Below are 27,150 nucleotides of genomic sequence, written 5' to 3'. Positions count from 1 at the left end.
TAGCACTTATCACAATGCCTGGCACACAGTAGGTGCATATTAAAACCTTTTAAAAAGTGATTAACTGAGTGGACAAACGAAGAATTAATGGACAATCAAAAACCAGATTCTAACTGGCTTTGAAAGGCATTTCCTTTTTTTTTTTTTAAAGGATATCTTCCTTCCTAATCCCATTAGGCTTAAACGGGATTAGAATGGATCTGACTCATGAGCTCACTAGCTGCTTGTGGGGCAAGAAACATAAGCCTGGAGCCTGCTTTGGGGGAAGGGGAGACGCTGCCCTGAGTGTATCTTCCCATCATTGGCCTTTGATGTAAGCCTGGATAATCCAAAAATTGGTCTTCGCATAGGAAGTGCTTCTTCACAGACCTCCAGGGTTATTTGAGTTGCTTAGATGGAGCTGTGACCCCATTGGCTTCCTCCACCTGTGTAAATTTTAGCCCATCTATGCTGCCCCCTCCTGGGCCAGGCTCATTCACAGCTTTCTGGGAATCCTTCACTGAAGATCCACCTGACCACACCACTTCAGCATCTTCCTCTGATTTTTTTTGAACTGTGGTGAGAATAAGGGAGGGAGGGACTAGACCTGTGATTTCATAGGTATCAGGAAAGTCCTTCCAGTGTGGGCCAGTTCCTTTTCTGCAGCAAATAGCCCAATAAAGTTGTCTTGAGCAAAGAGAGGTGACTTATCCAGGGCCACACAACCAGGACAGTAACAGGTTGAGCCAGTCTTTCCAATGCAGAAGCCTACTGTCTAACCATTCTATAGTTTTGCCTTCCTATAGAACAAAGATGTTCAAAGACGGATGGGCTCTTGCAACAAAGAAGAGCTCAAGGTTGAAGAAAGCCCTTTAGAGTTTCACAGAAAGCATTCAGCCCAGTTACTTCCTCCTTATCCATCCTGGGTCCGCCATCCATCTATAGTGCCTGACTAAGATGCACATGTATGTGCATGCATGCATGCACACATGTGTGTGGGTTTATGATCTTGCTTTCCTCCCTCCTCATTCCTCCATCAGGTCTCATGGAAGAAAATGAAAAGTTCCAGGGAAACAGGAAAACCAGGGAATAGAGGGCTCGATTTGAAGCCAAGAAAACTTGGGTTTGACTCTCACCTCTCAGGCTTACTAGTTGTATGACTATGGGAAAATCACTTAACCCTCTGAGCCTTGAGCACCTAAGACCATATTGTCAGAGAGGCTGCAATGTCATTAGAAGGGACTTTCACACCCAAATTACAGGCCTTTGGTACATTGATGGATGAATTCAGCAGGCAGCCCATCTGAGGAAGGGCTACATCTGACTAGTCAGTAACAGCTGACATTGACAGAGTATTTCAAAGTTTACCCAGATGAAATACATCATGACATCTAAGGCAAGCAGTGTGGTCCAGCAGAAGATGCATCAGATCTGTAACTGGAGGCTTCTGATCCCAGCTCTGCCACTTATGAGCTGTGTGATCTTGGTCGAGTCACTTCTCTCTCTGGCCTCAGTTTCCTCTTGTGTGGACTACATGGACCATGAGGGGCTCATCATGCTAGCTCAGAGAAGCCAAGGAACTTGGAGTCAGGAAGAGCTGCCCGGGCTCGTAACCTCCTATCCCATCATTAGATGGGATCACAAACATTATACTGTTGTAGAGAATAGGAAATGGAGGCTCGCACATGGAAGAGCTGACCCATGGCAACTGAGATACTGGAATGTCATTGATGATCACATCAATATGGGTATTCCTTTCAGCAATGTGCACTACAGCCCAGCCAGGACTGACTGCCCATCTTGAGTAACTCTTGGCCATGTTCTCCCATAGGATCCCCTGGGGGTCCATCCAAGGTACTGGTGGCCTCCCTCTGGCTCTTGTGACATGGCAGACAAGACAGTGGAGCACATGGGCTGGCCATCAGCCATCTCTTACTTTTGCCACATGACCGACAGCCCATCTTTTCATTCAGCCATTTCTTTGACAGCATCCTTTACTTGAACTCTCCAGAATCCCTTCTTTGTGATATGTTATAGTCAGCTCACATACATTATTGGCCTCTCTGCTGCCCCTCTGACTGATCTTCATGTTCAGTTCTTCCAAAGACTACACACACACGCACACACATGCGTGTGCATGAATGCACATGCATACAAATATATAATAAGCACCCACATATGTATGTATATATGTGCATATCTATATATACACACACACCATACACACCCCCCATTATGCACTTTAAAATTTAATCTGTGTTATTAACATTTCCCCCCCCTCACTTTTTTTAAGTCTAGACAGTCAACAAAACAATAAATCAAGCCCTGCTTTGTTGCACTTGCCAATTTCTGAGGTGTAAATGCTCACACTGAAAATTTAACAGTCGGCTCTCTCATGAGCCAGTCTGAGCTGGTTCCAGCACACCCCTGCCTGCAACCCATCATAACATGGCTAGTGATGTTAGAGATGGTCCATGAACCCAGGTCCTCCTGACTCCAAATTCCTTCATTTCTCTGAACCTCCGTTCCTGCTCCGTTCTACTGAGGGCTGAATGTTTTTGTTTTTTGTTTTACTTTACACTGGGCCTGGAACCTTCCCTTTCTAAGCGCATCACCAGATCACAGATCTAGACTTGGAAGGGACCTTGGAAGGTTATCTAGTCCCGCTCCCTCACTGGACGGATTAGCAAACTGAGTCGAAGAGAAGTTGTGTGTGCTCAGAGTCACATAGCTATTAAGTGGTAGAGCCCAGGTTCCAATCCAGAATGTCTGATGCTAAATTCAGGCCTCTTTCCACTATACCATGCTGTTGTCTCAGCCATCCTCCCTCTCACATTCCTGTGCCCATTTTCACAAGGAGGCAGCCCGGCCCAGAGAAATGTGATGATTTACTCAGGGACACAGTGAATCAAGGACAAATCTTTTCTGAGTCTCCTGCACTGGACTGGGTCTTCCTGATGTCAGGGGCTATGTTAGACTTTGCTCTTTGCTTTCTTCCCCCCCCATCCCATGTGGAATGCAAGCTTCTCCTTTGTACCCTCCCCCACTTGTCTCCTTAGCAATCTCCCTCCTCCACTGCCTGCCTGCTGCCCCTGCCAGGTGCTCAGTACAGCCCTGGGGCCTAGCTGTTTCACTGAGTCTACAATGAAAGCCTCTCCTCACCTGGTCCAGCCTGGCCTCATGGGACACCCCTGTCCCCCAGATGTGAGCTCCCCAGAGCCCCCTTCTCTTCCCACCCACCCCCACTAGCTCCAGACTCCCAGCACATATGCATCTCCTGATTCTCCCTCCTCTTGCCCTCCCCCCACCATACCGTCCTCATCCTCACTCTGGCTTTCCAACCACCCCCTCCTCCCCAGCAGAGGGAGTGTAAGCAGCAGGTGTTGACGCTAATCAGCGTTCACAGCCGAGAACTGCATTAGCTCCCGGGCTCACACACTCCCCAAAATTAAACACTCATTATACAAAATTAATTGACATTAATTAGCAAAAATTAAAACTTTAAATGCTGTGGCAACGTGCTTTTTGCGGGGAGGGAGGAAAGGAGCAAGACCACTCGGTGTCTTTTGCTGGCCACCTCTCCATCACCCCCTCTTATCCCTGCATTTTGATTCCCAAGCAGGTTGGGGGGAATCCAGCAACCCAGCCAGTCTGGGTAAGTCCCCAGATGAGGCCTGATCTGCCCAGGTGGGGCAGACGCTGCCCCATGAAGCAGATGGTGGTCCTTTCAGGACGTTTCACAGCTGACAATCTAGGAAGTCTCTCGGTCCGCCTAGCCCCCCCCCTCCCTTTCCACACCCCAGCCCCCCATTTCCAGAAGCAAAGATACCTAATTAAGAGATTGGGAACCATGGATCTCAGCTGCTCAGGCCCCTCTATGCTCTGGGGCTGCACTGGGAAGCAGATCCCAGCACCTGGCACGTAGTAGGTGCTTAATCAATGTTTGTTAGTCAATCGATCATCAGTGATGGAGAGCAGAACCAACCAGCAGCAAGGTTATGAAGCCAATCGATTCTGTCCCTAGCACCATCCCTCAATTCCTCTGTGCCCTCCTCCCATCCTCTAACCCAGGAGTCTCGCACCCATAGTGGGGTACATTTGGAGGCTCCAAACCTGTACTTGATGCTTCCTCACATGTATGACCTTGGGCAAGGGGCTTCTGCTCTCTTGGTGGGGTAACTCCTCACCTGCAAAATAAGGAATTTGCACTGGATGACCTCCAAGGTCCCCGCCGACTCTAAAGGGGGAATTCTTTGACTGATAGTGATAATTATAATTCTAACAGTAACAACAATGACAGCTAACAAACATCAAATGAGGGCCTACATGCTTGCACATTTCAAAGTACTTTATAAGTTCCAGTGGTCAGTAGACTCACACTCACTGAGGTCTGCATATGTACCTGGGGTGGGGGGGAGTGCCCCCCCTCAAGGAGCAGTGCAGGCGCCTGGGTGAGGAGCTGCTGGGAGGAGGATTTCAATGATCAGTGCAGAGAGGGAGCCCCTGAACTCCCTGGATTGGGGAGGTGCCCTCACACTCATAGGTCCAGAGAAGATACTGGTGGTAGGTGGTGTAGGGCCCTCAAGCCTTGTGTCTGTTCTGCCTCCCTTCTCCCAGCAAGACAGTGTCTTGTTTGTGCAAAGGGTGTCTTCAGGGCCTGCAAAACTCTGCAAACAGTCAGCATTTAGGAAGCCCCTACTATGCGCCAGCCCCACCCCACCCCATATGCGCCAGGCCCTGCACTAAATGCTGCAGATACAAAGAAAGGCAAAACACAGTCCCTACTCTCAAGAAGCTCAGTCTAATGGGGGGACAACATGCCAGTACCTATGAACACCTACCTACTCATCCCACTGACTGCTGCATTAGAACCTGGGCTCACATATTGTTCTGAGTTACCAGCAGACATGGGGTTAGTTTGAGGGACAGGTGAGACTCTCCTCTGATCATTTGAAGAGAGAAGGAGCACTAACCTCTGGCAGGGAGGGACTGAGCTGTGCCTTGAAGAAAGCTAGGGATTCTAATGGGCAGAGGTGAGGAGGGAGAGTATTCTAGATAAGGGGAACAGCCCAGGCAAAGGTGTGGAGGCAGGAAATGGCACCTCAAGTTTGGGAAACAACAAACAGGATGGTTTGGATGAAATTCAGAGTGCACAGCAAGATATAATGTAGACTGGATAAGCCTGGAAAGGTGGACAAGAGCCTGTTTGTGGAGGGCTTTAAATGCTAAGCAAGGGGATTACTTTCCCCAATTCCCCAAAGGCCTATGTTGCTTGGGGATTCTGGGAGGATTGCAATGGGACCAGCTACTGGTTACCATTTCCCTTTTTATTCACCCTTCTCCTCACCTAACTACTTCTCTTCTCTGCTTTCCCTACGCAGCAAGTGCCAATATCTGCAACGTGGTCCTGATGAGGCACAATGAATTGGAGGAAGGAATCGATGTCCTGGACAGCGATGGGAACATCGTGGGCTCCTCGAGAATTGCAGCCAGACATGTGGGTCTGGGCCCCAGGGATGGGGTGGGGTGGGGACGGGCAGGGAACTAGCCTCCGATCTCCTTCCTATTCAGTCAGCAGTCGTTTATTAAGTGCTTACTGTATGCCAGCCCCTGTTAAGTCCTGAAAATTCAAAGAAAAGCAAAAATTAGTTCCTGCTCTCCAGAAGCTTACATTCTAATGGGTGAGATGTGTAAAATCTAGACACATGCAAGACATGTACAGAATTATAGGAACAAGGGAAAGGCATTGGGCTGGAATTGGATCCCTAGACCTGAGAGTTCTGATTCTTCCACTTACTGCCCAGGTGATCTTGCATGAGTCATTTACCTTTGGGCTTCCCTTGGTTTCTCTGTAAAATGGGAGAGTTGGGTTCAATGATCTCTTGGGTCTCTAGTGGGGATCTTATCCTGGGACCCTGAGGACAGGCTTGTTTTTAAAAGGAAATGGCAGGGGGCAGCTAGGTGGCACAGTGGATAAAGCATCGGCCCTGGATTCAGAAGGACCTGAGTTCAAATCTGACCTCAGACACTTGACACTAGCTGTGTGACTCTGGACAAGTCACTTAACTCTCATTGCCCCACCAAAAAAAAAAAAAATAAAAGGAAATGGCAAAGCTCAGAACATTGTGAAGGGAAAGAAGAATGTTACGGGGGTGGGGGGAGGGAATCTTGGGTGCTTAGGGCACTAAGCACCTGGAAAGAGAAGTGGTAAAAATGAGAGCTGAAAATTGTGCCAAGAACCTTTGCTTTACTTTTCTCTTGCCTGGAACCCAGGCATAAGAGAGAAGGAGCTTTGTACCCTCCCCCCACCCCCCACACGTATCTATTGCCTTTTAAAAAAATTAAATTAACTCTTGATTGTCAATTATCAAACATTTATCTTTCTCCTACCACCGATGTCTTCCATTCTTAATTCATTTTGACAGTTATTAAGCACCTACTATGTGCTGGCCCTGGGAGTATAAAGACAAAACTGAAACAAACCTGCCCTCAAAGGGCTTCAATTTTCTTGGAATGAGCTTTATTCCTAACTCCTCATGCATGGCAGTCCTGCCATGAGAGTATTGAAATACTCTCATCCTTTTCTCTTCAGGCCACTCCAGGCCACTCCCTAGACCATTTAGCACTAACCCTTGGCAAAACTTGGAGGTAGAGGAAGGCAGTGTGACTTGGCTCTGCTGAGGCTTACTCTGGTGCCTGCTTCCCCTCCTGCCATGTACTGGCCCATAGGTGGTGTGGGGAAAAAAAGCAAGATCTGGAGTCCAAGGCCCTAGGTTCAAATCTTGGCTCTGCTACCTCCTAGCTATAGTCAATTAACCATTCTGGGCCTCTGTTTCCTCTGTTGTAAAAAGAAAGCATTGGAATAAATGATCTCAAAGGTCCCTTTCATGTTTAAATCTGTGATCCTGGGATGCTGGCCTGTCCTTGATGGATAATACCCCATCCTCTGGACCAGGGATTCTTGACCTCCCTCATATCATAGACCACTCTGGCCATATAGAGTGAAACTAATAGATCCCTTCTCAAAACAAATACAGATAGGTCTTTTCTCTGGTTTTTGATCTCTTTGGGGTACAGATGTAGTAATGGTATTGCTGGGTCAAAGGGTATACAGTTCGATAGCCCTTTGGGCAAAGTTTCAAATGGTTCTGCAGAATGGGTGGACGGACCAGTTGACAACTCCACCAACAGTGTATCGGCATCCCTATTTTTCCACATCCCCTTCAACATTTGTCATTTTCCTTTTCTGCCATGTTAGCCAATCTGATAGATGTGAGGTGGTAGTTCAGAGTTGCTTTAATGTGCATTTCTCTAATTAAGAGTAATTTAGAGCATTTTTTCAAGTGACTATTGATACCTTTGATTTCTTCTGATGAAAACTGCCTATTTATATCCTCTAACCGTTTATCAAATGGGGAATGGCTCTTATTTTTATAAATTTGGATCAGTTCCCTATATATTTCAGAATTGAGGCCTAGATCAGAGAAACTTGCGGTAAAAAGTTTTCCCCAGGTCCTGTTTTCCTTTTAATTTTGGCTACATTAGTTTTGCTTGTGCAAAAGCTTTTTAATTTCATATAATCAAAATTATCCATTTTACTTCCCATGTTCCTTTCTGGTTTGGGGGTATAAATTCTTACCCTATCCATAGATATGACAGGTAAATTTTTCCATGCTCCCCTAATTTACTTATTATATCACTCTAAGCCATTTATTCATTTTGATGCTGGTCTATGCCTAGTTTCTGCCAAACTGCTTTCCAGTTTTCCCAGCAATTTTTGTCAAATAGTGAGTTCTTGTCCCCAAAGCTGGGATCTTTGGGATGATCAAACCAGATTATTGTGGTCATTTCTTCTGAATCTTGTGTACCTAACCTATTCCACTGATCCACCACTCTTATTTCTTAACCAGTACCAGATTACCACTTTGTAATATAGTTTGAAATCAGGTATTGTTAGACTGCCTTCCTTCACATCTTTTTTTTTATTGCTTCCCCGGATATTCTTGACCTTTTGTTTTTCTGGATGAATTTGATTATTTTTCTAGCTCTTTAAATAATATTTGGGGGCAGCTAGGTGGCGCAGTGGATAAGCACTGGCCCTGAATTCAGGAGTACCTGAGTTCAAATCCGGCCTCAGACACTTACTAGCTGTGTGACCCTGGGCAAGTTACTTAACCCCAATTGCCTCACCAAAAAAAAAAAATTTAAAAATAAATAATATTTGGCTAGTTTGGTATTTCACTGAATAACAAGTAAATTCACTTAGGCAGAATTGTAGCAAGCACTTATTAAGCACTTCAGCACTGTTCTAAGTGCCAGGGCTACAAAGAATGATAAACAAAAAGCAGTCTCTATCTTCAGGGAGCTTGCACACTCATGGGGGAGACAACATGGAAGTGTATAATTACATATACAGGACATGTGGAGTAGAAGGAAAGTTACCTGAGAAGGGAAGACTCAGGGGGCTGGGAGGCCTGGGTGGGGCGGGGCTCAGAGGCATTGGTGGGAAGGGCTGAAGGGGCTTGGAGGAGGCTGAGGGGAGCAGGGCACTCCAGGCTTGGGGGATGGCTTGCTGGAACACAAAGAGGAGGAAGATGGAATGCCAAGTTCACTGAATAGTGGGGAGCCCAATGTGACTGGTACACCCAGCACAGGAAGAGGATGAAGGCTACAAAGGTGAGTTAGAGTCCATTGTGAGGGGCCTTGAAGTTGCATTTTATCCTGGAGGCAATGACGAGCCAGCAGGAGATAGTAACATGACCTAATTCATCTTAGAAAGGGATTTTGGCATTCACGTGGATGATGGACTGGAGCAGAGAGGTCAGAAGTAGGGAGACCAATTAGGAGGCAACTGCAACAGTCCCAGTCAGGCCTAGGGTAGTAATCATGTGAATTGAAAGAAGGTTATGGAGTCAAGAGATGCTGAGGGAAGAGGCTTGAGATTGATCAGATGTGAGTGGGCAAAGGCTTAAACTGAACATCGAGGCCGTGAGCCTGGGGGGCTGGGAAGATGGTGGTGCCCTCAACGGGAAGAGAGAAGAATGGCGGAGGGGGAGGAAGGATCAACTCCACTTGGGACATGTGTTTGATGTACCAATGGCACAGTCAAGTGGGAATGCCCAGCTGGTGACGAAGCACCTGCTTAGAAGAGAATTTTAGGCTGGAGGTAATCCAGGTGATCATTGAATTCCTGAGGACTGTCGGGAAACAACAAGGGATTGAAGAGGGCCCCGGGGCAATTCATCCATCAGCAAGCATTTATTCAGCAGCCAAGCGCTGGGGATGCAGTGACAAAAATAAAACAGTTCTTGCCTCCCTGCCCTCAGAAAGCTGCCATTCTTATAGGAAGACATGGACATATGGCAGTAGAAAAACCCTATAAATTCAATATAGATAAAGGTAGCCAAGTATTCAGGAAGAGAAGGCATGAGATAGTAGGGGATGGGATGGGGGGAATCAGGTTTCTTGCAGAAGGTAGGGTTGGAGCTGGGTCTTGAGGGGAGTGAGGGATTCTCTGAGGCAGGGAGGGGTGAGGAGGAAGCACATTCCAGTTATGGGATATGGTCTCTACAAAGACTTGGAGACACAAGATGGAGGACCATATATGTGGAGCAGAGAGAAGGCCACTTTGGCTGCACCAGGAAGTGGAAGTTGGCAAAGCATGGGTTGGGGGCTGGGCAGGTGGTGAAGAGCTTGAAAGGCTAAACAGAGGAGTTAACATTTTATCTGAGAAGCAGGATGGAGTCCTGGGGGACACCCACGCTAGGAAGGCAGGGCATGAATGATGGTCCAGCCAAAGGAGCTACACGGGTCAAGGAAGAACACCAGAACAGCAGCATCCTTTCAACAAAGGAGAAGAGAATGTCTGGATGGGAGGGGGCGGCTAACTATGTCAAGAAAGAGAAGAACTGAGAAAAAGCCATTGGCTTTGGCCACTAGGAGATCACTACCCTCCAGCTTGTGTGCCTACATAGAGAGATGTATGATGACACTGAAGGAATGAGAACTGAAGGGACTCCTGAGGCCATGTTGGCCTACTAGAGGCAGAGTGGTATGATGGACTTGGATTCAGAAAGACCTGGGTTTAGATCCCATCGTAGACACTCACTAGCTATGTGATCCTGAGCAAGTCACTTACCTTCTGTGCCTTCATTTCCTCATTTGTAAAATGACTCAGTGATTCCTAAGGCCCCTCCCATCTCTTATCCTATAGACCTCCTCATTGTACAGATGAAGGAACTGAGGCCCAGGGCTATGAAGGGACTTGTCCAAAGTCACATGGGTAGCTGGGATTTGAACCCAGAACCTAGACTCCAGAGCATAGCCTTGCTAATACACTATGGGATATTCTCAATAGCAGTTGCTTTCTTGGGTCCTTTTTGTAGCTACTTGGGGAAAGCAAGTATAGGGATGACACGTCCCCTGGAAGCATCTAGGATTGGGTATGAGGTGATTTGGCATCAAGTGCCCATCTCTGCCCATTCTCTGTGGCCTGGGCTGAATGTGAGCTCACCATGAGGGCCCCCTGAGCTTCTGCAGGATCCAGGCTGGGGTTAGACCAGGTAGCCTACCTGAATGTGAAGAGCAGGGGTTTAGCAGGAGCTGCTGAAGAATGAAAATGATAGTAGCCAAAAGCCAGGACCCAGAGGGACAGGTTGAAATGGGAACTCAGCAGGTCCCCCAAAGCAAGGCCCTGTCTGGGAAATCACTGCTGCATTGTGGGTGATTTGTTGTCTTAAGGCTCCAAACACCTGGCACCATCGTGAAAAAGTCAAGGGCCCCCCACTTCCAAAAGGGACCGTGACCTAACCCACAGAGATCCCCAGGAGGCCACGGGGAGACTGTTTCTGTCTCCTCTCCCCAAGTCACTCCATCGCCCTCACCTTGCCAAGCAAGCCCCAGCTGTTTTTTTTCCCTGTTCCTTCCAACACCTGCTTTTTGCTTCTTTCTTTTTTTTTCTTCTTTTAAGCATCTAAACTCTGCCATATGCTCATTTCCCCCCTCCCTCCACCCCCTGGCGGTGTGACAGCAGCGTCCTTGTCTCCTCGGTCTCTGTCCTCGCTCTTTCTCTGGATCTCAGGCAGCTTGTCATGGGGAGGAGGAGGGGGCCATTCCCACCCCGCACCCCCTGTATGCATGTACATATACACATCCCCTCAAACTCTCAGAACTGGCTCAGAAGGGTTAATTAAGGTGTCTACACTGGCTTCCACACTTGCTAAACGTCCCTGGCGGGAGTCTGCAGTCGAGGAATTTGGGTGTCTGGTACTAATGCATTTCCATTCCAAAGCATTGTTCCAGCTGATTTGAATCTGCTCTTTAAAAAACGTGTGCAGTAAGAGTGTGCATGTTGAGGGGTGGGGAGGGGGTGGGCTTTTTTTTTTTTTTGCAAAAGAACCACTTTCTAATGGATTCCATGCATAATGTTAGCTTAGTCTTGAGCGCCTTCCCTGTAAGATTATCTCTAATTTATCCTATATATATTTTGTTTGTATATAGTTGTTTGCATATTGTTTCCTCCATTACACCGAGCTCTTTGAAGGCAAGAACTGTTGGGTTGTGGGGGGGGGTATTTTTTTTTTTTTTTTGCTTTTCTTTGTAACCCCAGCACTTAGCACAGTGCCTGACATATAGTAGGTGCTTAATAAATGCTCATTGACTTGACTTGAATTGCTTTGAAGCCAGATCTACACACACACACACACACATACACACACTCAGAGAGCAGGAACTCCCATCTCTACTTCATTTGAAACAGAGCCGTAACTAGAGCAAGGTAACTGGAACTTTGTTTCAGAGCACCAAAATTTAAAGGGCATTGAAAGTACTTCCTCCACATAACTACTTCAGGTAATCTCCCTCACCCCCACTTCTTCCCCTATGACAATAATTCCTAATTATGAGATTGACTTTAAATTATACAAAGGGCTGTCTCTATAGACATCTGGTGATATAGGCAGTTTAAAGGTTGTTATCCCCATTTTGCAGCAAGGATGGATGATTTTGTAGGCATGATGAGGAAAGGGAGGTCTGGTGTGGAAGGGTTACCCTAGGACCCCAGCCCAGCCAGGGAACCTCACATAACCCTTTCGTTTGCCTCTGCAGGCACTGATCGAGACGGCCTTGACTCGAGTGGTCCTCCCCATGCCCATCCTGGTTCTACCTCCAATCATCATGTCCGTGCTGGAAAAGTAAGTCTGCAGGGTGGGAGTGGGACAGGGAGAAAGGAAGGGGGCAGCTGTGGACTGGCGAGCAGAGAGCTGGTCTGAGAGTCATTTCAACACTTGCCTCTACCTCTGTGTGACCCTGAGCAAGTCACTTGATTTCTCCATCTCTCAGGCAACTTGTTTACGACTATAAATTCAAGGGGGGCAGCTAGGTGGCACAGTGGATAAATCAGGACCTGAGTTCAAATTTGACCTCAGACACTTGATACTTTCTAGCTGTGTGACCCTGGGCAAGTCAATTAACCCCTCATTGTCTCACACACACACATACAAAAAAAGACTATAAATTCAGAAAAGATGCTGGCCTACAATAGTGGAGGGAAATTCCTCCCCTGGGACTTCCCTAAACTAATGAAATCAAAGGCACCACCCACACATCCATGGAAGCTCCTTCCTTGGGGGCAGGGCCTGTTTTTGCCTTCCAGGCATGGAGCAAGCACTGCATCAGAGTTTGTTACCAACTACCATGATTCATTTCAGTCCCACAAACACTGACAAAAAGTGCCTACTATGTCAACAAGCATTTATTAATGTCAGGCACCTGGGATTGTGGACAGAGCAAAACCAGCTCCTGCCCTCCAAGAGCTTAGAGTCTACTCGGTGGGGGGGAGGGGAGGATATAGCATGTGCTCAGGTAAGGAAAGACAAAGTATAAAATTGGGAATGAATTTAGGATATTTGGGAGACAAATCATCAAGGCCACCTTGGCCAGAGGAGGGAGGGCATGTGCTGAGGAAAAAGATTGGAGAGTGAGGCCTTGAAGGTCAGACTAAAATCCTTCATAGGAACTGTATGAGCCACAGAGAATCCAGGTAGGTTCTTAGGTGGGAGGGGGATTGCTTTGGGGAGACTGGCCTACAGGCAGCGTGCAAGATGGACCAGTGGGGAGACATGACTTGTGTGTAAGGGCAGCCTTATCCCCTGACCTAAGGTATGGCAGGTGCATTCATTTTATTTTTTTTCCCCTTCATATATGGATTTATTGACAGTAGATTCAAATGCATTCCAACATTCAAATTCTATGACTTTGTGATTTCTTTGTCTTCTCCTTTTCCTTTTAACTCTGGCTTTAGCTCAAATTTATTCCTCCTCTTTTTTTAAAAGTAAAATTTTTATTATTTTCCAGTTACATGTAGAGATAGTTTTCAATATTTGTTTTTATAAGATTTCCAATTTCAAATTTTTCTCCTTCCCTCCCCTCCCTCTTCCCCTCCCCTAGACAGCAGGTAATCTGATATAGGTTTTATATATATATACACACACACACACACACACATATATATATATATATATATATATATATATATATATATACACACACATATATATACATATATATATACACACATATATAATAACATTAAACATATTTCTGCATTAGTCATGTTATAAGAGAAGAATCAGAGCAAAAAGGAAAAAGGCAAGTGCATTTATTAAATCCTTACTGTGTGCCAGGTACTACGCTAAGCACTGGATATTCAAATATGGAAGAAGAAAAATAATCCCTGCTCTCAGGGAGCTTACACTTAAAGGGGAAAGGAAGAAGAAAAGTGGAGGGGGAGGAGGGGAGGGACAGGGTGAAGTACTTGATGTGGGGGCATGATGGGAAATCAGTCAGAAAAGTCCCAAAGCAATACAGCCAGGTGAAAAATGAGGAGCATAAAGCTAATAAGAGCTGGGGCAGCTAGGTGGTGCAGTGGATAGAGCACTGGCCCTGAAGTCAGGGGTACCTGAGTTCAAATCCAGCCTCAGACACTTAACACTTACTAGCTGTGTGACCTTGGGCAAGTCACTTAACCCCAATTGCCTCACAAAAAAAAAAAAAGCTAATAAGAGCCTAAGGTTGGATTTGAACTCAGGTTTCCCTGACTCTAGGTCCAGCACTCTACGCACTAGGCCACCTAGCTTTCTCTGAGCAGTTTAGTGGAATATAAACAATATTGTATACAGAATCCAAACCCAAGGTCTGCTACAGATGACCTTGGGCAAATATTCCTCTGTGAGCCTCAGTTTCCTCCTCTGTAAAACAAAGGGTTCTTTCAAGTCTCTATTGGATTACTCCAAGTCCATTAGACTTTCAGAAGGTTAGTCGATTGGTTATAGGTCAAGGGTCAGGTGAAAGAGGATAAGGTCATAGGGTCATATATCTAGTGGTAAAGCCATTTGTCCAACATCACATAGGTAGTAAGATGCAGGGCTGAGATTGGAACCCAAGTCCCTAGTCCCCCAAATTAGTGTTCTATGCCTGGCTCCCAGCCAGAAGGCCTGTGCTAGGGGGAAGATGGGCCCCTAGCCCGGAGGCCTGTGCTAGGGAGGATGGGTGGACCCCACTTGTCCCAGCTCCCTGATTCCCCGGGGCCAGCCTGGGCAGTTACCAGTCATCTGTGTCCATGCAGACCCACAGAAGATGGTGCTCACCTTCCCACATGCATCCCTCGGCTCCTGCATAGATTCAGGCTGGGAGTGGCGTCCGGGAGGCCCCTTCCCTGGGCAGTGATGGACAGAGGCCAAGCCTTCCTCCTGGACATCTCTGGCAGGTTTCTGAGGCTGCTCCCGAGGCCCCAGGCCCCAGAGCCGGGTCTTGCTTCTCTCCTCAGCCCGGCAGCTCACATCTCTCCATCTGCATATTTTAACTTGCCCAGCTGCCTTCCTCATCTCACGCCATTTTTTTCCCTGGCTCTCCTGGCATTTCTCCTCTCCTCCTGCTGTGGGTTTGACTCTGGGCCTGCCTTCTTGGCTGTTCAGAGAGAACTGGCTTCCCCCCCCAGCCCCTAAATCCTGCCCTCCTCCCCAGAGCCGTCCAGGCGGCAGCACCTGTTGGCTGAGGCCCTGGGGGGAGGCGCAGCAGAGGAGACAGCAGCAGCCCTGGGCTCACCCATTGGCACCTTTCCCTAAACCGCCCATCTGCACGTCCTTGGGAGCAGTGTAGGGTCACATGACAGAGCTAAATAGGTCCCCAGAGGCCGTCTGGTCTGCACCCCTCATTTACAGATGATGAAACGGAAGCCCAGGAAGATTCCGTTCAAGTCATACAGTTAATATGCACGACAGGTGGGATCAGAACCCAGGGTGTCTGGCTCTCGGCAGCACCGTCATGCCCATCCCTTCAGTCAGACCCCACTGGGAAAAGGAGGAGGGGGCAAGTCCCCTGAATTCTTTCCCAGGTCCTATTCTCTAAATCTGTCCAGGCTGCACTCTTCTCCCCACCCCCATAACCTCTGGTGATCCAGTTCAGCTCTGTTCCTTGTCTTATCACCCATAAGGCCTGGCCAGACCTCGGCCCTGGATTACAGCCACCAACCATTCTCCTTCATTCCTGTTCCTGTGCTTCTGGATAGAGCTGGGGGAAACTGCAAAATTATACTGAATCCGCTTCAAATGAGTGTTCCCTCCTCGACTGGGCCCTCCCTGCCACAAGGCAATCCTTCGACTCCTCCCAAATGGATTAGCCAGCACAGGGTTTACCCTGGCCCTTCCAAACATCCTCATCCCTTCTCACACCTCCCATGACACCCTCTCCCTCCACACTCAGAGGAAGACATTGCCTCATATTTCACTGGCAAAATGGAGACTGTTCACAGAGAGATTCTCCTTCTCTTCTGTCCAGCTCTTCCCTCCCTATTTCCCTCTTTACTCTAGTCTTGAAGAAATGGCCTTTCTCTTTACCAAGGCCAACCCCTTTGCATGCACAAGTGATCTCATCCCGTCCTATCTTCCCCAGAGCATTGCCCTCACTATCATCTCTACTCTATCTTGTTTTCAGTCGCTCCCGGTTTACTCCCCCATCTTTAAAAACCCTCACTACATCCTAGCTGGGCAGCATAGTAGATAGAGCGCCAAGCCTGGACTCAGGAAGACCTGAGTTCAAATCTAGTCTCAGACACTCACTAGCTGTGTGACCCTCAGTGAGTCACTTAACTCTGTTTACTTCAGTTTCCTAGTATGTAAAATAAGTTAGAGAAAGAAATGGCAAACCACTCCAGTAACTTTGCCAAGAAAACCACAAATGGGATCATGAAGAGTTGGACACAACTGAAAAATGACTGAACAACAGACCCTACCATCTCTCCTCCCCCTTCTCAGCTAATCTCCTTGAAAAAACCGTCTACATTTGGTGTCTTCTCTCTTTCTGTCTCTGTCTCTGTCTCTGTCTCTCTGTCTCTGTCTCTGTCTCCCTGCCTCTCTCTCTATCCTCAGCCTTCTGTGCCCCCATCTTCCAACCTCATTACTCCATTAAAACTGTCCTCTCTGGGCAGCTAGGTGGCGCAGTGGATGAAGCACTGGCCCTAGATTCAGGAGGACCTGAGTTCAAATCCAGCCTCAGACAATTGATACTTACTAGCTGTGTGACTCTGGGTAAGTCACTTAACCCTCATTGTCCCGCAAAAATCAAAAACAAAAGCAAAACAAAAAAAAACCTGTCCTCTTCAAAGCTACCAATGAGCTCTGAACTGCCCCCATCCAATGGGGCATCTTTTTTCGGTTTTTATCCTGATCTTTGATGCTGTTGACCATCCTCACCTCCAAGATCCTCTCTCCCCTCTAGTTTTCATGCCACTCTACCCTTCTTCTGCCTGTCCAATCTTTCTTAGTCTCCTTTGTTGGATCTTCATTCAGATAATTCCTGTGAATCCCCCATGGCTCTATCTGGAGCCCTTTTCTAGTTTAACTCTCTCATGGTGATCTCATCACCTCCTGTGAGTTCAATGCTCAGCTCTATGAAGATGATTCCCAGATATATCCCTACTCCCCTTCCCAGCCTCTGAGCCTTCAAACACAGTGTGCATCACCACCTCCCTCCAACTCTCCTTTCCCCCAACTTCCCTATTACTGACAAGGGTGCCGCCATCCTCTTGGTCACCCTGGCTCACTAACTCCAGCTCAGCTCGACGACTTAGTCACCCCCCCCACCCCCAAGCCAACCTACTGCCAGATCTTGTCATTTCCACCTTCCCAGCATCTTATGTAGCCAGGTGTTCATCAACTCTCACCTGAACTATTCCTCACCTGGACAAGAGGCCTCCCTTCCTCAAGGGCCTCCCTACCCCAATCTATCCTCCATCACATTGTCAAAGTGAGTTTCCTAAAGCACATATAGGGCTATCCCCCTACACAATAAATTCCAGTAGCTCCCTAGTACCTCCGAGATCAAATAGGAAGTCCTCTCTTTGACACTTAAGCCCTTCATAGCCTGGCACCTTCCTGCCTCACCAGCATTCATAGACTTTACTCCCTTCTAGGGGTCTTCTAGCTACCCTGGCCCACTGTGTGATCCTGATCCTCACATAAAACATTCCATTCATTCCCCATCTCCAGGCCTTTGCACTGGCTGTCCCTCATGCCTGAAATACTCTTTTTTTTTTTTTTTTTGGTGAGGCAATTGGGGTTAAGTGACTTGCCTAGGGTCACACAGCTAGTAATTGTTAAGTGTCTGAGGCCAGATTTGAACTCAGGTCCTCCTGAATCCAGAGCTGGTGCTCTGTCCACTGCACCACCTAGCTGTCCCTCCTGAAATACTCTTTATCCTCACCTCTCCCTTCTGCCTTCCTTCAATTATCAGTTCAAATCCCAACTGAGGGAGGCCTTTCCTGGTCCCTGCCTCCCTCCCCTCCTCCAGCTGTTGGTACCTCCCCCTCTGAGATTACCTTCTATCTGCTTGTACATGTCACAACTATGCCTGTGTATGTACCTAACATGTTGTCTCTGTCATCAGAAGGTAGGGTTGGGGGAGGGTCTTTCTTTTCTTTCTTTCTTTCTTTCCTTCTTTCTTTCCTTCTTTCTTTCCTTCTTTCTTTCCTTCTTTCTTTCTTTCTTTCTTCCTTCCTTCCTTCCTTCCTTCCTTCCTTCCTTCCTTCCTTCCTTCCTTCCTTCCTTCCTTCCTTCCTTCCTTCCTTCCTTCCTTCCTTCCTTCCTTCCTTCCTTCCTTCCTTCCTTCCTTCCTTCCTTCCTTCCTTTCTTTCTTTCTTTCTTTCTTTCTTTCTTTCTTTCTTTCTTTCTTTCTTTCTTTCTTTCTTTCTTCCCCTGCCTTCTCTCTCTCTCTCTTTCTTCCTTTTTGTATCCCCAGACACTTAGTGCAATGCCTAGCACATAGTAGGCATTTAATGAATGCTTTTGGCTGGCAAAAACAGGGAAGGTTGGGTTTTCTTTTAGAAGAATTCACTATAGGGGCAACTAGGTGGCACAGCGGATAAAGCACTGGCCCTGGATTCGGGAGGACCTGAGTTCAAATCTGGCCTCAGACACTTGACACTTACTAACTGTGTGACCCTGGGAAAGTCACTTAACCCTCATTGCCCGAAGAAGAAGAAGAAGAATTCAGTATAGAAGAGTGATTGGTAGTAAGCCTTTAGGTTTTTAAACTCTACATTATCCTGGTTTGTCCCTGTCTTGATAGTTTAGCTAAGACTCCCCATTCTGTGTCTTCCCAAAACATCTGACTTGCTGTGCCTTCTCAAATATACTAATCAGATCCTAAGCATATGAAGGCATAGATTCAGAGGAGATGCTTATTTTACAAATAAGGAAACTGAGGCCTAAGGAGCAACTCACCAGTCTTCTCTGCAGCTCAGTTCCCCCATCCTTCAAATACAGGGACTAGCCTTGGCCTTTACAAGGTGGCTTAGTGAATAGTCAGAACACCTGCATTCGAATCCTCTCTTAGACACTTACTTGCTGTGTGGCCTGAGCAAGTCACACAAGCTCCATGTGCCTCAGTTTCCTCATGTGTAAAATGAGCAGATTGGACCCTGCGTCCTGTAGGGTCCTTCACAGCTCTAACTCTCTGAGCCCATGAGCCCTAAGCCACACAGAGCTGGGCTTTGAACACCATTGCACTAACACACTATCCATCCCTCTGCACTGCCTCATCATATAGGCTGTGCTCATGAGGGATGGCAAGAGGGCAACTTTTTTCTGGCAGTCATCCCACTCCCCGTCCCAGGGAACAAGTATGCACTCAAACAGAGGCCCTCTGGAGGCAAGTGCCCTACCTATATTGCCTCAGGCAGAGGCCTGAATTGGAGAATCCCAAGGGAGGAAGGAGGTATTGCTGGCACAGGCTGGTGGGAGGTATAGGCTGTTCCAGAGATCTTCCTCACCCATCCCCTGCAGCGCCCCCTGTCTTCGAGCACACAGCTGGCATCATCATCTAATTGCTGCCTACAATGTGATACTGCTCATCTATTTCTTTGTAAGAGGGAAGAATCCCACAGAATCTGTCAGATGGGATATTGTAGTTAGCTCTTGTCATGTTTAGTTTAGCATGTAACACCTTCTTCTAGGCAAACACGGCTCCGGTTCAGTGATCCCGATAACTTGTACTCATCCGCTTAGCTGCTTCCATATGGAATAAATTGTGGTGCCTACTGCAAAGTGCGAGAGGCGCTGGCCAAATTACACCAAATGTAAACCACTAATGAACAAAGTGATGAGAGCAGAACCAAGGTGTATTTACGGCGAGCTGCCACAGGCTCTGTCTGGGGAGCCCAAATGGATGGCAAGGCCCCAGCTAAGGGGGAGAGTGTGCACATGCGAGTGGCAAGTGCCCCACGCTGCTATCCTCAGGTCAGCTCCTTCCTTCTTAGCAACCAACCCCCTGCTCCCTCTGGTGACAGGCTCTCCACCTGCCCCAGGCATCTCAGCAACAAGGCCAGGAGAGGGTTGGGAACAATCAGAACTCTCATTTCCAGAGCACATTATAAGGCTCACAATTTAATTTAACTCAGCAAAAAAATGTCTTCAGGTGTCTGCTATGTTCCAGGCACTACTGTGTGATACACAGGATATAAAAAGCCAATAAAAAAATAGTCCCTGCCCTCAAGAAGCTTACATTCTCCTGGAAGGAATTAGTGTATTCACAGGTAAGTAGGACAGGATAGGGTGGTGGGTAGGGTGGCTAATTTGGAATCAGGAAAACATGAATTCAAATCCCACCTTATGTTTTAGTAGATGGCAAAGTCGGTTACTTCAGTAAGTTAAGTAGATCACAGTGGGGGAAGGGGTATTCCAAACATGATGAAAACAGAGGTGAGAAGGCAGGACAAGCACATGAGAAGAAGAACAAGTACATCTGTCTGGTTTGGACATAGGAGATGTTTTGAAAAGTAGTAGAAGAGAAAGTTGGCAGCTCACACCCAGAAAATTGGCAAAGAAGATGAAAGATGGGAATAGTCAATGGTAGAGTGGTTGTGGAAAGTCAGGCACACTAATGCATTGTTGGTGGAGCTGTGAATTGGTACAACCATTTGGGGAAACAACTAAAATGTCCATATCCTTGGACCCAGAGATTCTACTGCAAGGCATATACTTCAAGGATTTCTTTGATAAGAAGACAGTGTCAGGGGAGCTAGGTGATATAGTGGATAGAGCACCGGCCCTGGAGTCAGGAGGACCCGAGTTCAAATCTGGCTTCAGACACTTGACACTTACTGGCTGTGTGACCCTGGGCTGCCCAATTGCCTCACTAAAAAAAAAAAAGAAGAAGACAGTGTCCATGTAAAATAAAAAAACTTATAGCAGCACTTTTTGTAGTAGCAAAGAAGTGAAAATAAAGAAGATTGGAGAGAGCTAAAGAAGTTGGGACACATGAATGCATGAACTGATGCAGAGTAAAGTCAGTAGAGCCAGGAAAGCAATAGATACAATAACTACAACAATGTAAATGGATAGAAATCAATAGAAAGTGATTGATGTAGAATTTGGGGGGGGGCAATGAGGGTTAAGTGATTTGCCCAGGGTCATGCAGCTAGTGGGTGTCAAGTATTTGAGGCCAGATTTGAACTCAGGTCCTCCTGAATCCAGGACCAGTGCTTTATCCACTGCAGCGCCACCTAGATGCCCCGTCTGGTATAGAATTACAAAATTATATGACCCCAAAGGGACCTCAAAGAGGATTCCTCCTCTGACTCCTTTGCAGAGCTGGGAAGCCCATGAGTATAGAACACTGCATATCTTTTCATGCATATATATATTCATCAGTTTTGCTGATTTTTAAAAACTTTTTAATAAATATTCTTTGTTATGTGGAAGAATATTGGGAGAAAATAACTGCTAAGAAAAAAAAAAGAACAAGAGAAGGTTGGGAGGAGGTTCTGAAGAGTCTTGGATGCCAGATTGAGAAGTCTGGACTTCATTCCATTGCCAGTGGTGAGCCATTCGATAGCCTTCAGCAGGGAACTGTGACAGAATCATGATATAACTAGGGAAAAATTAACTTGGTCTCCATGGGGAACATTGACTTTGGATGGAGCTGACCTCCATCCAGCAGCCCCGTTCTGTGAGAAAGGGGTGGTGGGATTCAGGCCACTAAGTCAGTGCCTGGCTGAGGCTCTAGATCTCTGTGGTGTCTTTTCTCTGCAGTGGCTCATGGTCTCATTGTCAACAGCAGGCTCTCCCCACCTCCCGTCACGAGGGCACTTCATGCAGAGGACATAGTCTTGAAGAGGAAATCACAAATAGCAGCAGTTGGTGCCAAGAGGCAGTTGGCTGTGGGGTCCAGCAGCAGAATTCAGAGCCAAGTGTGATGACTGATTTGGCTGTGGATCTGGGGTGATAGTTTGGGAGAAGGAAGAAAGCAGACCCATAGCCTACCAGAGCTTGGATCCTTAGCCCAAAAAAGTGATCTCATTCTGTAGAGAAGCACTTGCACTAAATTTTACAGATTTCTAGAATCTGAAGCCCAATTAAGACCTGGCACCTTGTGTGTTAATTAAGGGTGTTGGGTGGTTATTTTTTAAAAATCCTTCTCCAACCAAAGCCTTCCTCAACCTAATGAAGATGTTTTAGCCATTATATTGGGAGCCACCCTGGTTGGGAAGATGGCCTGGAAGTTGCACCTCAGAGCTCATGGGGAAGGTGCTTTTGGTAGACTCAGAGCCTTCCCAGATGACTGTAGGACCCCCAATAGGGCTGTAATTACAAAGGAGACCTCATCCAAACAGCCAGGCTAGGCTAGCATTAGGAGGAGTTGAACTGGGGAAAGCTGGGCTAAGCTTCTTCAGGGAGCCTGGGGGACAGATGAGTGGAGGAATAGATGGGTGGCTGAGTGGATAGGGAGAATCTTCCCTGCCCATCCTGCCGGGGAATGGAGGCAAAGGTGCAAGAGTTCAGGACTGGCTCTATCTGTGTGCAAGGATGCAATCCCTGCCCTCTTTCCAGTGACACAGAACAGACAATGATACTATGATCAGCACCTAGGCGGCCTGGACTTCCTGCCAACACACCTGGGGATAGCTCATCTCTTCTGTTGTGTCAACTGACAGAGAACTGGCCAGAGCCCTTTGGCTGGCCTGTCCTTCCTTTCCCTTTCAGTCATTCATCTGTTCATTTAACAAGCATTTTGAAGACATCTTCCCTGCATCTCTGCAGAGGTGGGGGTGGGGGGCCGGGGTGGACACGGGTGTGGTACACAACATAGTATCAGACCAATCCAATATATTAACTTTGCTAAACGTTTCCTACCTTACATTTTGTTCTTTTATTAAGGGATGGAGGGGGTTGGGGAAAAAGACACAGTGAGACATGTAGGTTATGTAACAACAAAAGGTGTCAATAATATCTTTTAAGTGACATGAAAAAATGTAATAAGCATTTATGGAGTGCCTACTAATGTGCTAGGCACTTGCTAGGCAATAGAGCTACTAAGACAAAAGGGGGGGAGGGAGGAAGGAAGCAAGGAAGGAAGCTTGTTAAAATAATGGATTTAGCAGATACTCAGGGACCCACCTGGAGATTTAAACTGATTGAATTAGATAAGGCTATGCTTACTAGATTATAAGCACATTGGGCTGGTACTTAAGGGTACTTAAGAAAGTAATTGTTCTCAGAAGCTAACGATTTTGAACTTTGACCACCTTCGGGCCCAGTCAACCAATCAGCTTGAAGAACCTGCCATTTCTGGGAGGGGAACAGGAAGGAGGAAGCCGCAGCTGTGCAGAGAGTTCAGTCTCTTTGGCTGGAGAGATGGTGGTGGCAGAGGACTTCAGAAGTGGAAGCTAGGGACGTTTAGGATTGTCAGACTATAGGAACTCTGTTCTCAATCTTTCTCTTTCTTTTACTATCTTTCAATAAACCCTTAAAAAACCTAAATTCATTTATCAGTGATCTTAGTTTCCCCCCAAACTGGGGGAACAGATTAGAACCCACATTTAGAATTTTAAATTACATGGAAGGAAGGAAGGGAAGGAAGGAAGGGAAGGAAGGAAGAAAGAAAGAGAAAAGGAAGGAAGGAAGGAAGAAAGAAAGAGAAAAGGAAGGAAGGAAGGAAGAAAGAAAGAGAAAAGGAAGGAAGGAAGGAAGAAAGAAAGAGAAAAGGAAGGAAGGAAGGAAGAAAGAAAGAGAAAAGGAAGGAAGGAAGAAAGAGAAAAGGAAGGAAGAAAGAAAGAAAGAGAAAAGGAAGGAAGGAAGGAAGGAAGAAAGAAAGAAAGAAAGAGAAAAGGAAGGAAGGAAGGAAGGAAGAAAGAAAGAAAGAGAAAAGGAAGGAAGGAAGGAAGAAAGAAAGAAAGAGAAAAGGAAGGAAGGAAGGAAGAAAGAAAGAAAGAGAAAAGGAAGGAAGAAAGAAAGAAAGAAAGAAAGAAAGAAAGAGAAAAGGAAGGAAGAAAGAAAGAAAGAAAGAAAGAAAGAGAAAAGGAAGGAAGAAAGAAAGAAAGAAAGAAAGAAAGAAAGAGAAAAGGAAGGAAGAAAGAAAGAAAGAAAGAAAGAAAGAGAAAAGGAAGGAAGAAAGAAAGAAAGAAAGAGAAAAGGAAGGAAGAAAGAAAGAAAGAAAGAAAGAAAGAAAGAAAGAGAAAAGGAAGGAAGAAAGAAAGAAAGAAAGAAAGAAAGAGAAAAGGAAGGAAGAAAGAAAGAAAGAAAGAAAGAAAGAGAAAAGGAAGGAAGTAAGGAAGAAAGGAAGAAAGAAAGAGACAAGGAAGGAAGGAAGGAAGAAAGGAAGAAAGAAAGAGAAAAGGAAGGAAGGAAGGAAGGAAGAAAGAAAGAGAAAAGGAAGGAAGGAAGGAAGAAAGAAAGAGAAAAGGAAGGAAGGAAGGAAGAAAGGAAGAAAGAAAGAGAAAAGGAAGGAAGGAAGGAAGAAAGGAAGAAAGAAAGAGAAAAGGAAGGAAGGAAGGAAGAAAGAAAGAAAGAAAGAAAGAGAAAAGGAAGGAAGAAAGAAAGAAAGAAAGAAAGAAAGAAAGAAAGAGAAAAGGAAGGAAGAAAGAAAGAAAGAAAGAGAAAAGGAAGGAAGAAAGAAAGAAAGAAAGAAAGAAAGAAAGAGAAAAGGAAGGAAGAAAGAAAGAAAGAAAGAAAGAAAGAGAAAAGGAAGGAAGGAAGGAAGAAAGGAAGAAAGAAAGAGAAAAGGAAGGAAGGAAGGAAGAAAGGAAGAAAGAAAGAGAAAAGGAAGGAAGGAAGGAAGAAAGGAAGAAAGAAAGAGAAAAGGAAGGAAGGAAGGAAGAAAGGAAGAAAGAAAGAGAAAAGGAAGGAAGGAAGGAAGAAAGAAAGAAAGAAAGAAAGAGAAAAGGAAGGAAGGAAGGAAGGAAGGAAGAAAAGGAAGGAAGGAAAAATAGTCCCTGTCCTCAAATAACTTAATTCTATTTGGGGGAACCAGCATATCAAACAATTTGAGTCAATACATATTAGATACAAAGTACCTTCAGAGGGTGACACTAGGGTGTAACTAGAATACATCTAATGTAGGAAGTAGCACTTGAACAAGGCCTTGAGTGAAGCAGAGGATTCCAAGCTGCAGAGGTGAGGAGGGGGTGTACTGTAGACATGGGGGACCTGCATGTTCACGGAGACAGGATTTGGGATGTTGCATGTGGCTGGAGCCTGGCCTATGAGAAGCCTGGAAAGGCAGGCTGCTACCAGGTGGTGAAGGACTTTGAAACCCAAGCAGATGAATTTGCTCCTAATCAATAGGGAAGCACTGGGGCTTCTTGAGCCTATGACATAAGCATTTCAGTAGCTTTTTTTTTTTTTTTTGGTGGGGCAATGAGGGTTAAGTGACTGGCCCAGGGTCACACAGCTAGTAAGTGTCAAGTGTCTGAGGTGGGATTTGAACTCAGGTCCTTCTGAATCCAGGGCCGGTTATTTATCCACTGTGCCACCTCGCTGCCCTTAAGTATCTTTTTTGTTTCCAGGCTTAGGTGACTCCTAGAAGACCTGCTGGGGATATGTCTAGGGGATCTGGTAAGGTTGGGAAGAGCATTACTTAAAAGGCCAGAGTCAGGGCAGCCAGGTGGTGCAGTGAATAAAGCACCGGCCCTGGATTCAGGAGGACCCGAGTTCAAATCTGGCCTCAAACACTTGACACTTACTAGCTGTGTGACCCTGGGCAAGTCACTTAACCCTCACTGGCCCACAAAAAAAAATTAATAATTTTTAAAAAGGCCAGAGTCTCCCACTGCATCTGGGGCCATTGCCATGTATCCTGACCTATGTCTTGTTACTGGAGTCTGATGACTGGAAGAGAGAATGAGGCTGGTGAGTGCACAGCTCTGCCTCACTTATATCCAATTCACTTGCAAGTCAAGAAAATATCACCCTCCTAATGTCATTCGTCCTTTTCGAGAACAAAAGACCACCACCACCAACACCACCAACACACAACGAGTTCCTATAACCCCCAAATTCAAAACTGTGCAGACAACCCTCTGGTGATGAATCTTCTGAGACCCTACTCATGGGTCACCTCCTACAAGAAGCCTCTTTGGATCCCCCAGTTGTTAATACTCCTCACCTTGTCTCCCCCAAATTTGTTTTCTCTGTATGTGCTGATTTCCCCAGTAGACTGTAAGCTGCTTAAGGGCAGGGACTGTTTTTCATCTGTGTCTTTATCCCTAGAGCTTCACAGAACACCTAGAACATAGGAAGTGCTTATTAAAGCTTTATTGTGTAGGAGTCAATGAATTAGGCCCACAGAGTAGGTTGTCAGGTGTGGCTGCCTTGCTCATGCCTGAAGCCTTTTCCATTTGATTGAGTCCCTCCCCTAGTAGAGCATAAAATACTCGGCAGCAGGGTTAGTGCACACTCCTCCCCTATACAGACCCTCTTCTGCCATCCTGGTCTTGGTGGCCCTTATGCAATATGCCATAGAATTTCAGCAGTCTTAAATTTTGTTTTGTAACGTAATGTTGGTGATTTAGAACTCCTCCTGGGGCCCCGGCGGCGGCTGAGAAGATGGGAAGGAATTCTTCTTCCTCGTGCCTAGGTCTAATCTGCCCCCCTCTCTCGTCCACTCCAGGACATTTCTCCTGCAGTCTCGTCCCCGGCTTCTTCTGCCCGTGCAAAGTTTCGTGTGCCTTGCCGCCTTTGGCCTGGCCCTGCCTCTCGCCATCAGTCTCTTTCCACAGATGTCAGAGGTCAGTAATGGGGAAGGGAGGGAGAGGGAATAACATCAAGGGTGGCAGGCATCCCTCCTGCCCCTTTAAACTCTGTTACTGGCTATTCCTCTAGCTTCTCGTTACCAAGTGCCCCATCTTGCTCCCGTGGCGTGGGCCTGGAGAAGCTCTCCCATGAGCTAGAAAAGATGTCATGCTGATAACAGCTGTTGTGTTTCAAGATCTAGAGACTGGGGTCGGCTGAGTCAGGGCCTGGAACTCATTACATTGAGCTCCTAGAAGTGGGAGTTGGGGATCACTCCCCTTTCCCTGAGGCTCTTAGCCTGAGAACTATATGCGTATGTATGTATATGTGTGTGTGTGTGTGTGTGTATATACACACACATACATATGTATGTATATAAATATAAAACATTATTTCAATATAATTGGTTTCCTTCATAATGCTATGCATTTAAAAATCATTCTTCTGAGAAGGGGTCGCTAGGCTTCACCAGGCTGTCCAAGAGATTGAGGACCTTAAGAAGATGAAGGAGACTTAGGCAGAGGATTGGTCCCTCTCTCCGATGGGCCTGAAGCGCCAAACCCTCATTGCATTCTATTCCAAAAGAATATAAGCATCTTGGACGCAGAGG

The 27,150-nt window shown here is 46.5% G+C and overlaps 1 protein-coding gene across 1 annotated transcript in view; it reads left to right on the top strand.

Annotated features, from left to right (window-relative positions):
- SFXN5 (sideroflexin 5) overlaps positions 1-27,150 on the top strand; it is a 216,136-nt gene that overhangs the window by 134,251 nt on the left and 54,735 nt on the right. Inside the window, exons 11-13 of the mRNA XM_043981949.1 lie at positions 5,361-5,476; positions 12,085-12,170; positions 26,419-26,536. Of these exons, the coding sequence (XP_043837884.1) occupies positions 5,361-5,476; positions 12,085-12,170; positions 26,419-26,536 (320 nt within the window). The remainder of the gene's footprint in view (positions 1-5,360; positions 5,477-12,084; positions 12,171-26,418; positions 26,537-27,150) is intronic.

The sequence above is a fragment of the Dromiciops gliroides genome, chromosome 2 (assembly GCF_019393635.1).
Source record: "Dromiciops gliroides isolate mDroGli1 chromosome 2, mDroGli1.pri, whole genome shotgun sequence".
NCBI lineage: Eukaryota > Metazoa > Chordata > Mammalia > Microbiotheria > Microbiotheriidae > Dromiciops > Dromiciops gliroides.
The sequence above is the reverse complement of the archived record's forward strand: the minus strand, read 5'-3'. Positions and strand labels throughout refer to the sequence as shown.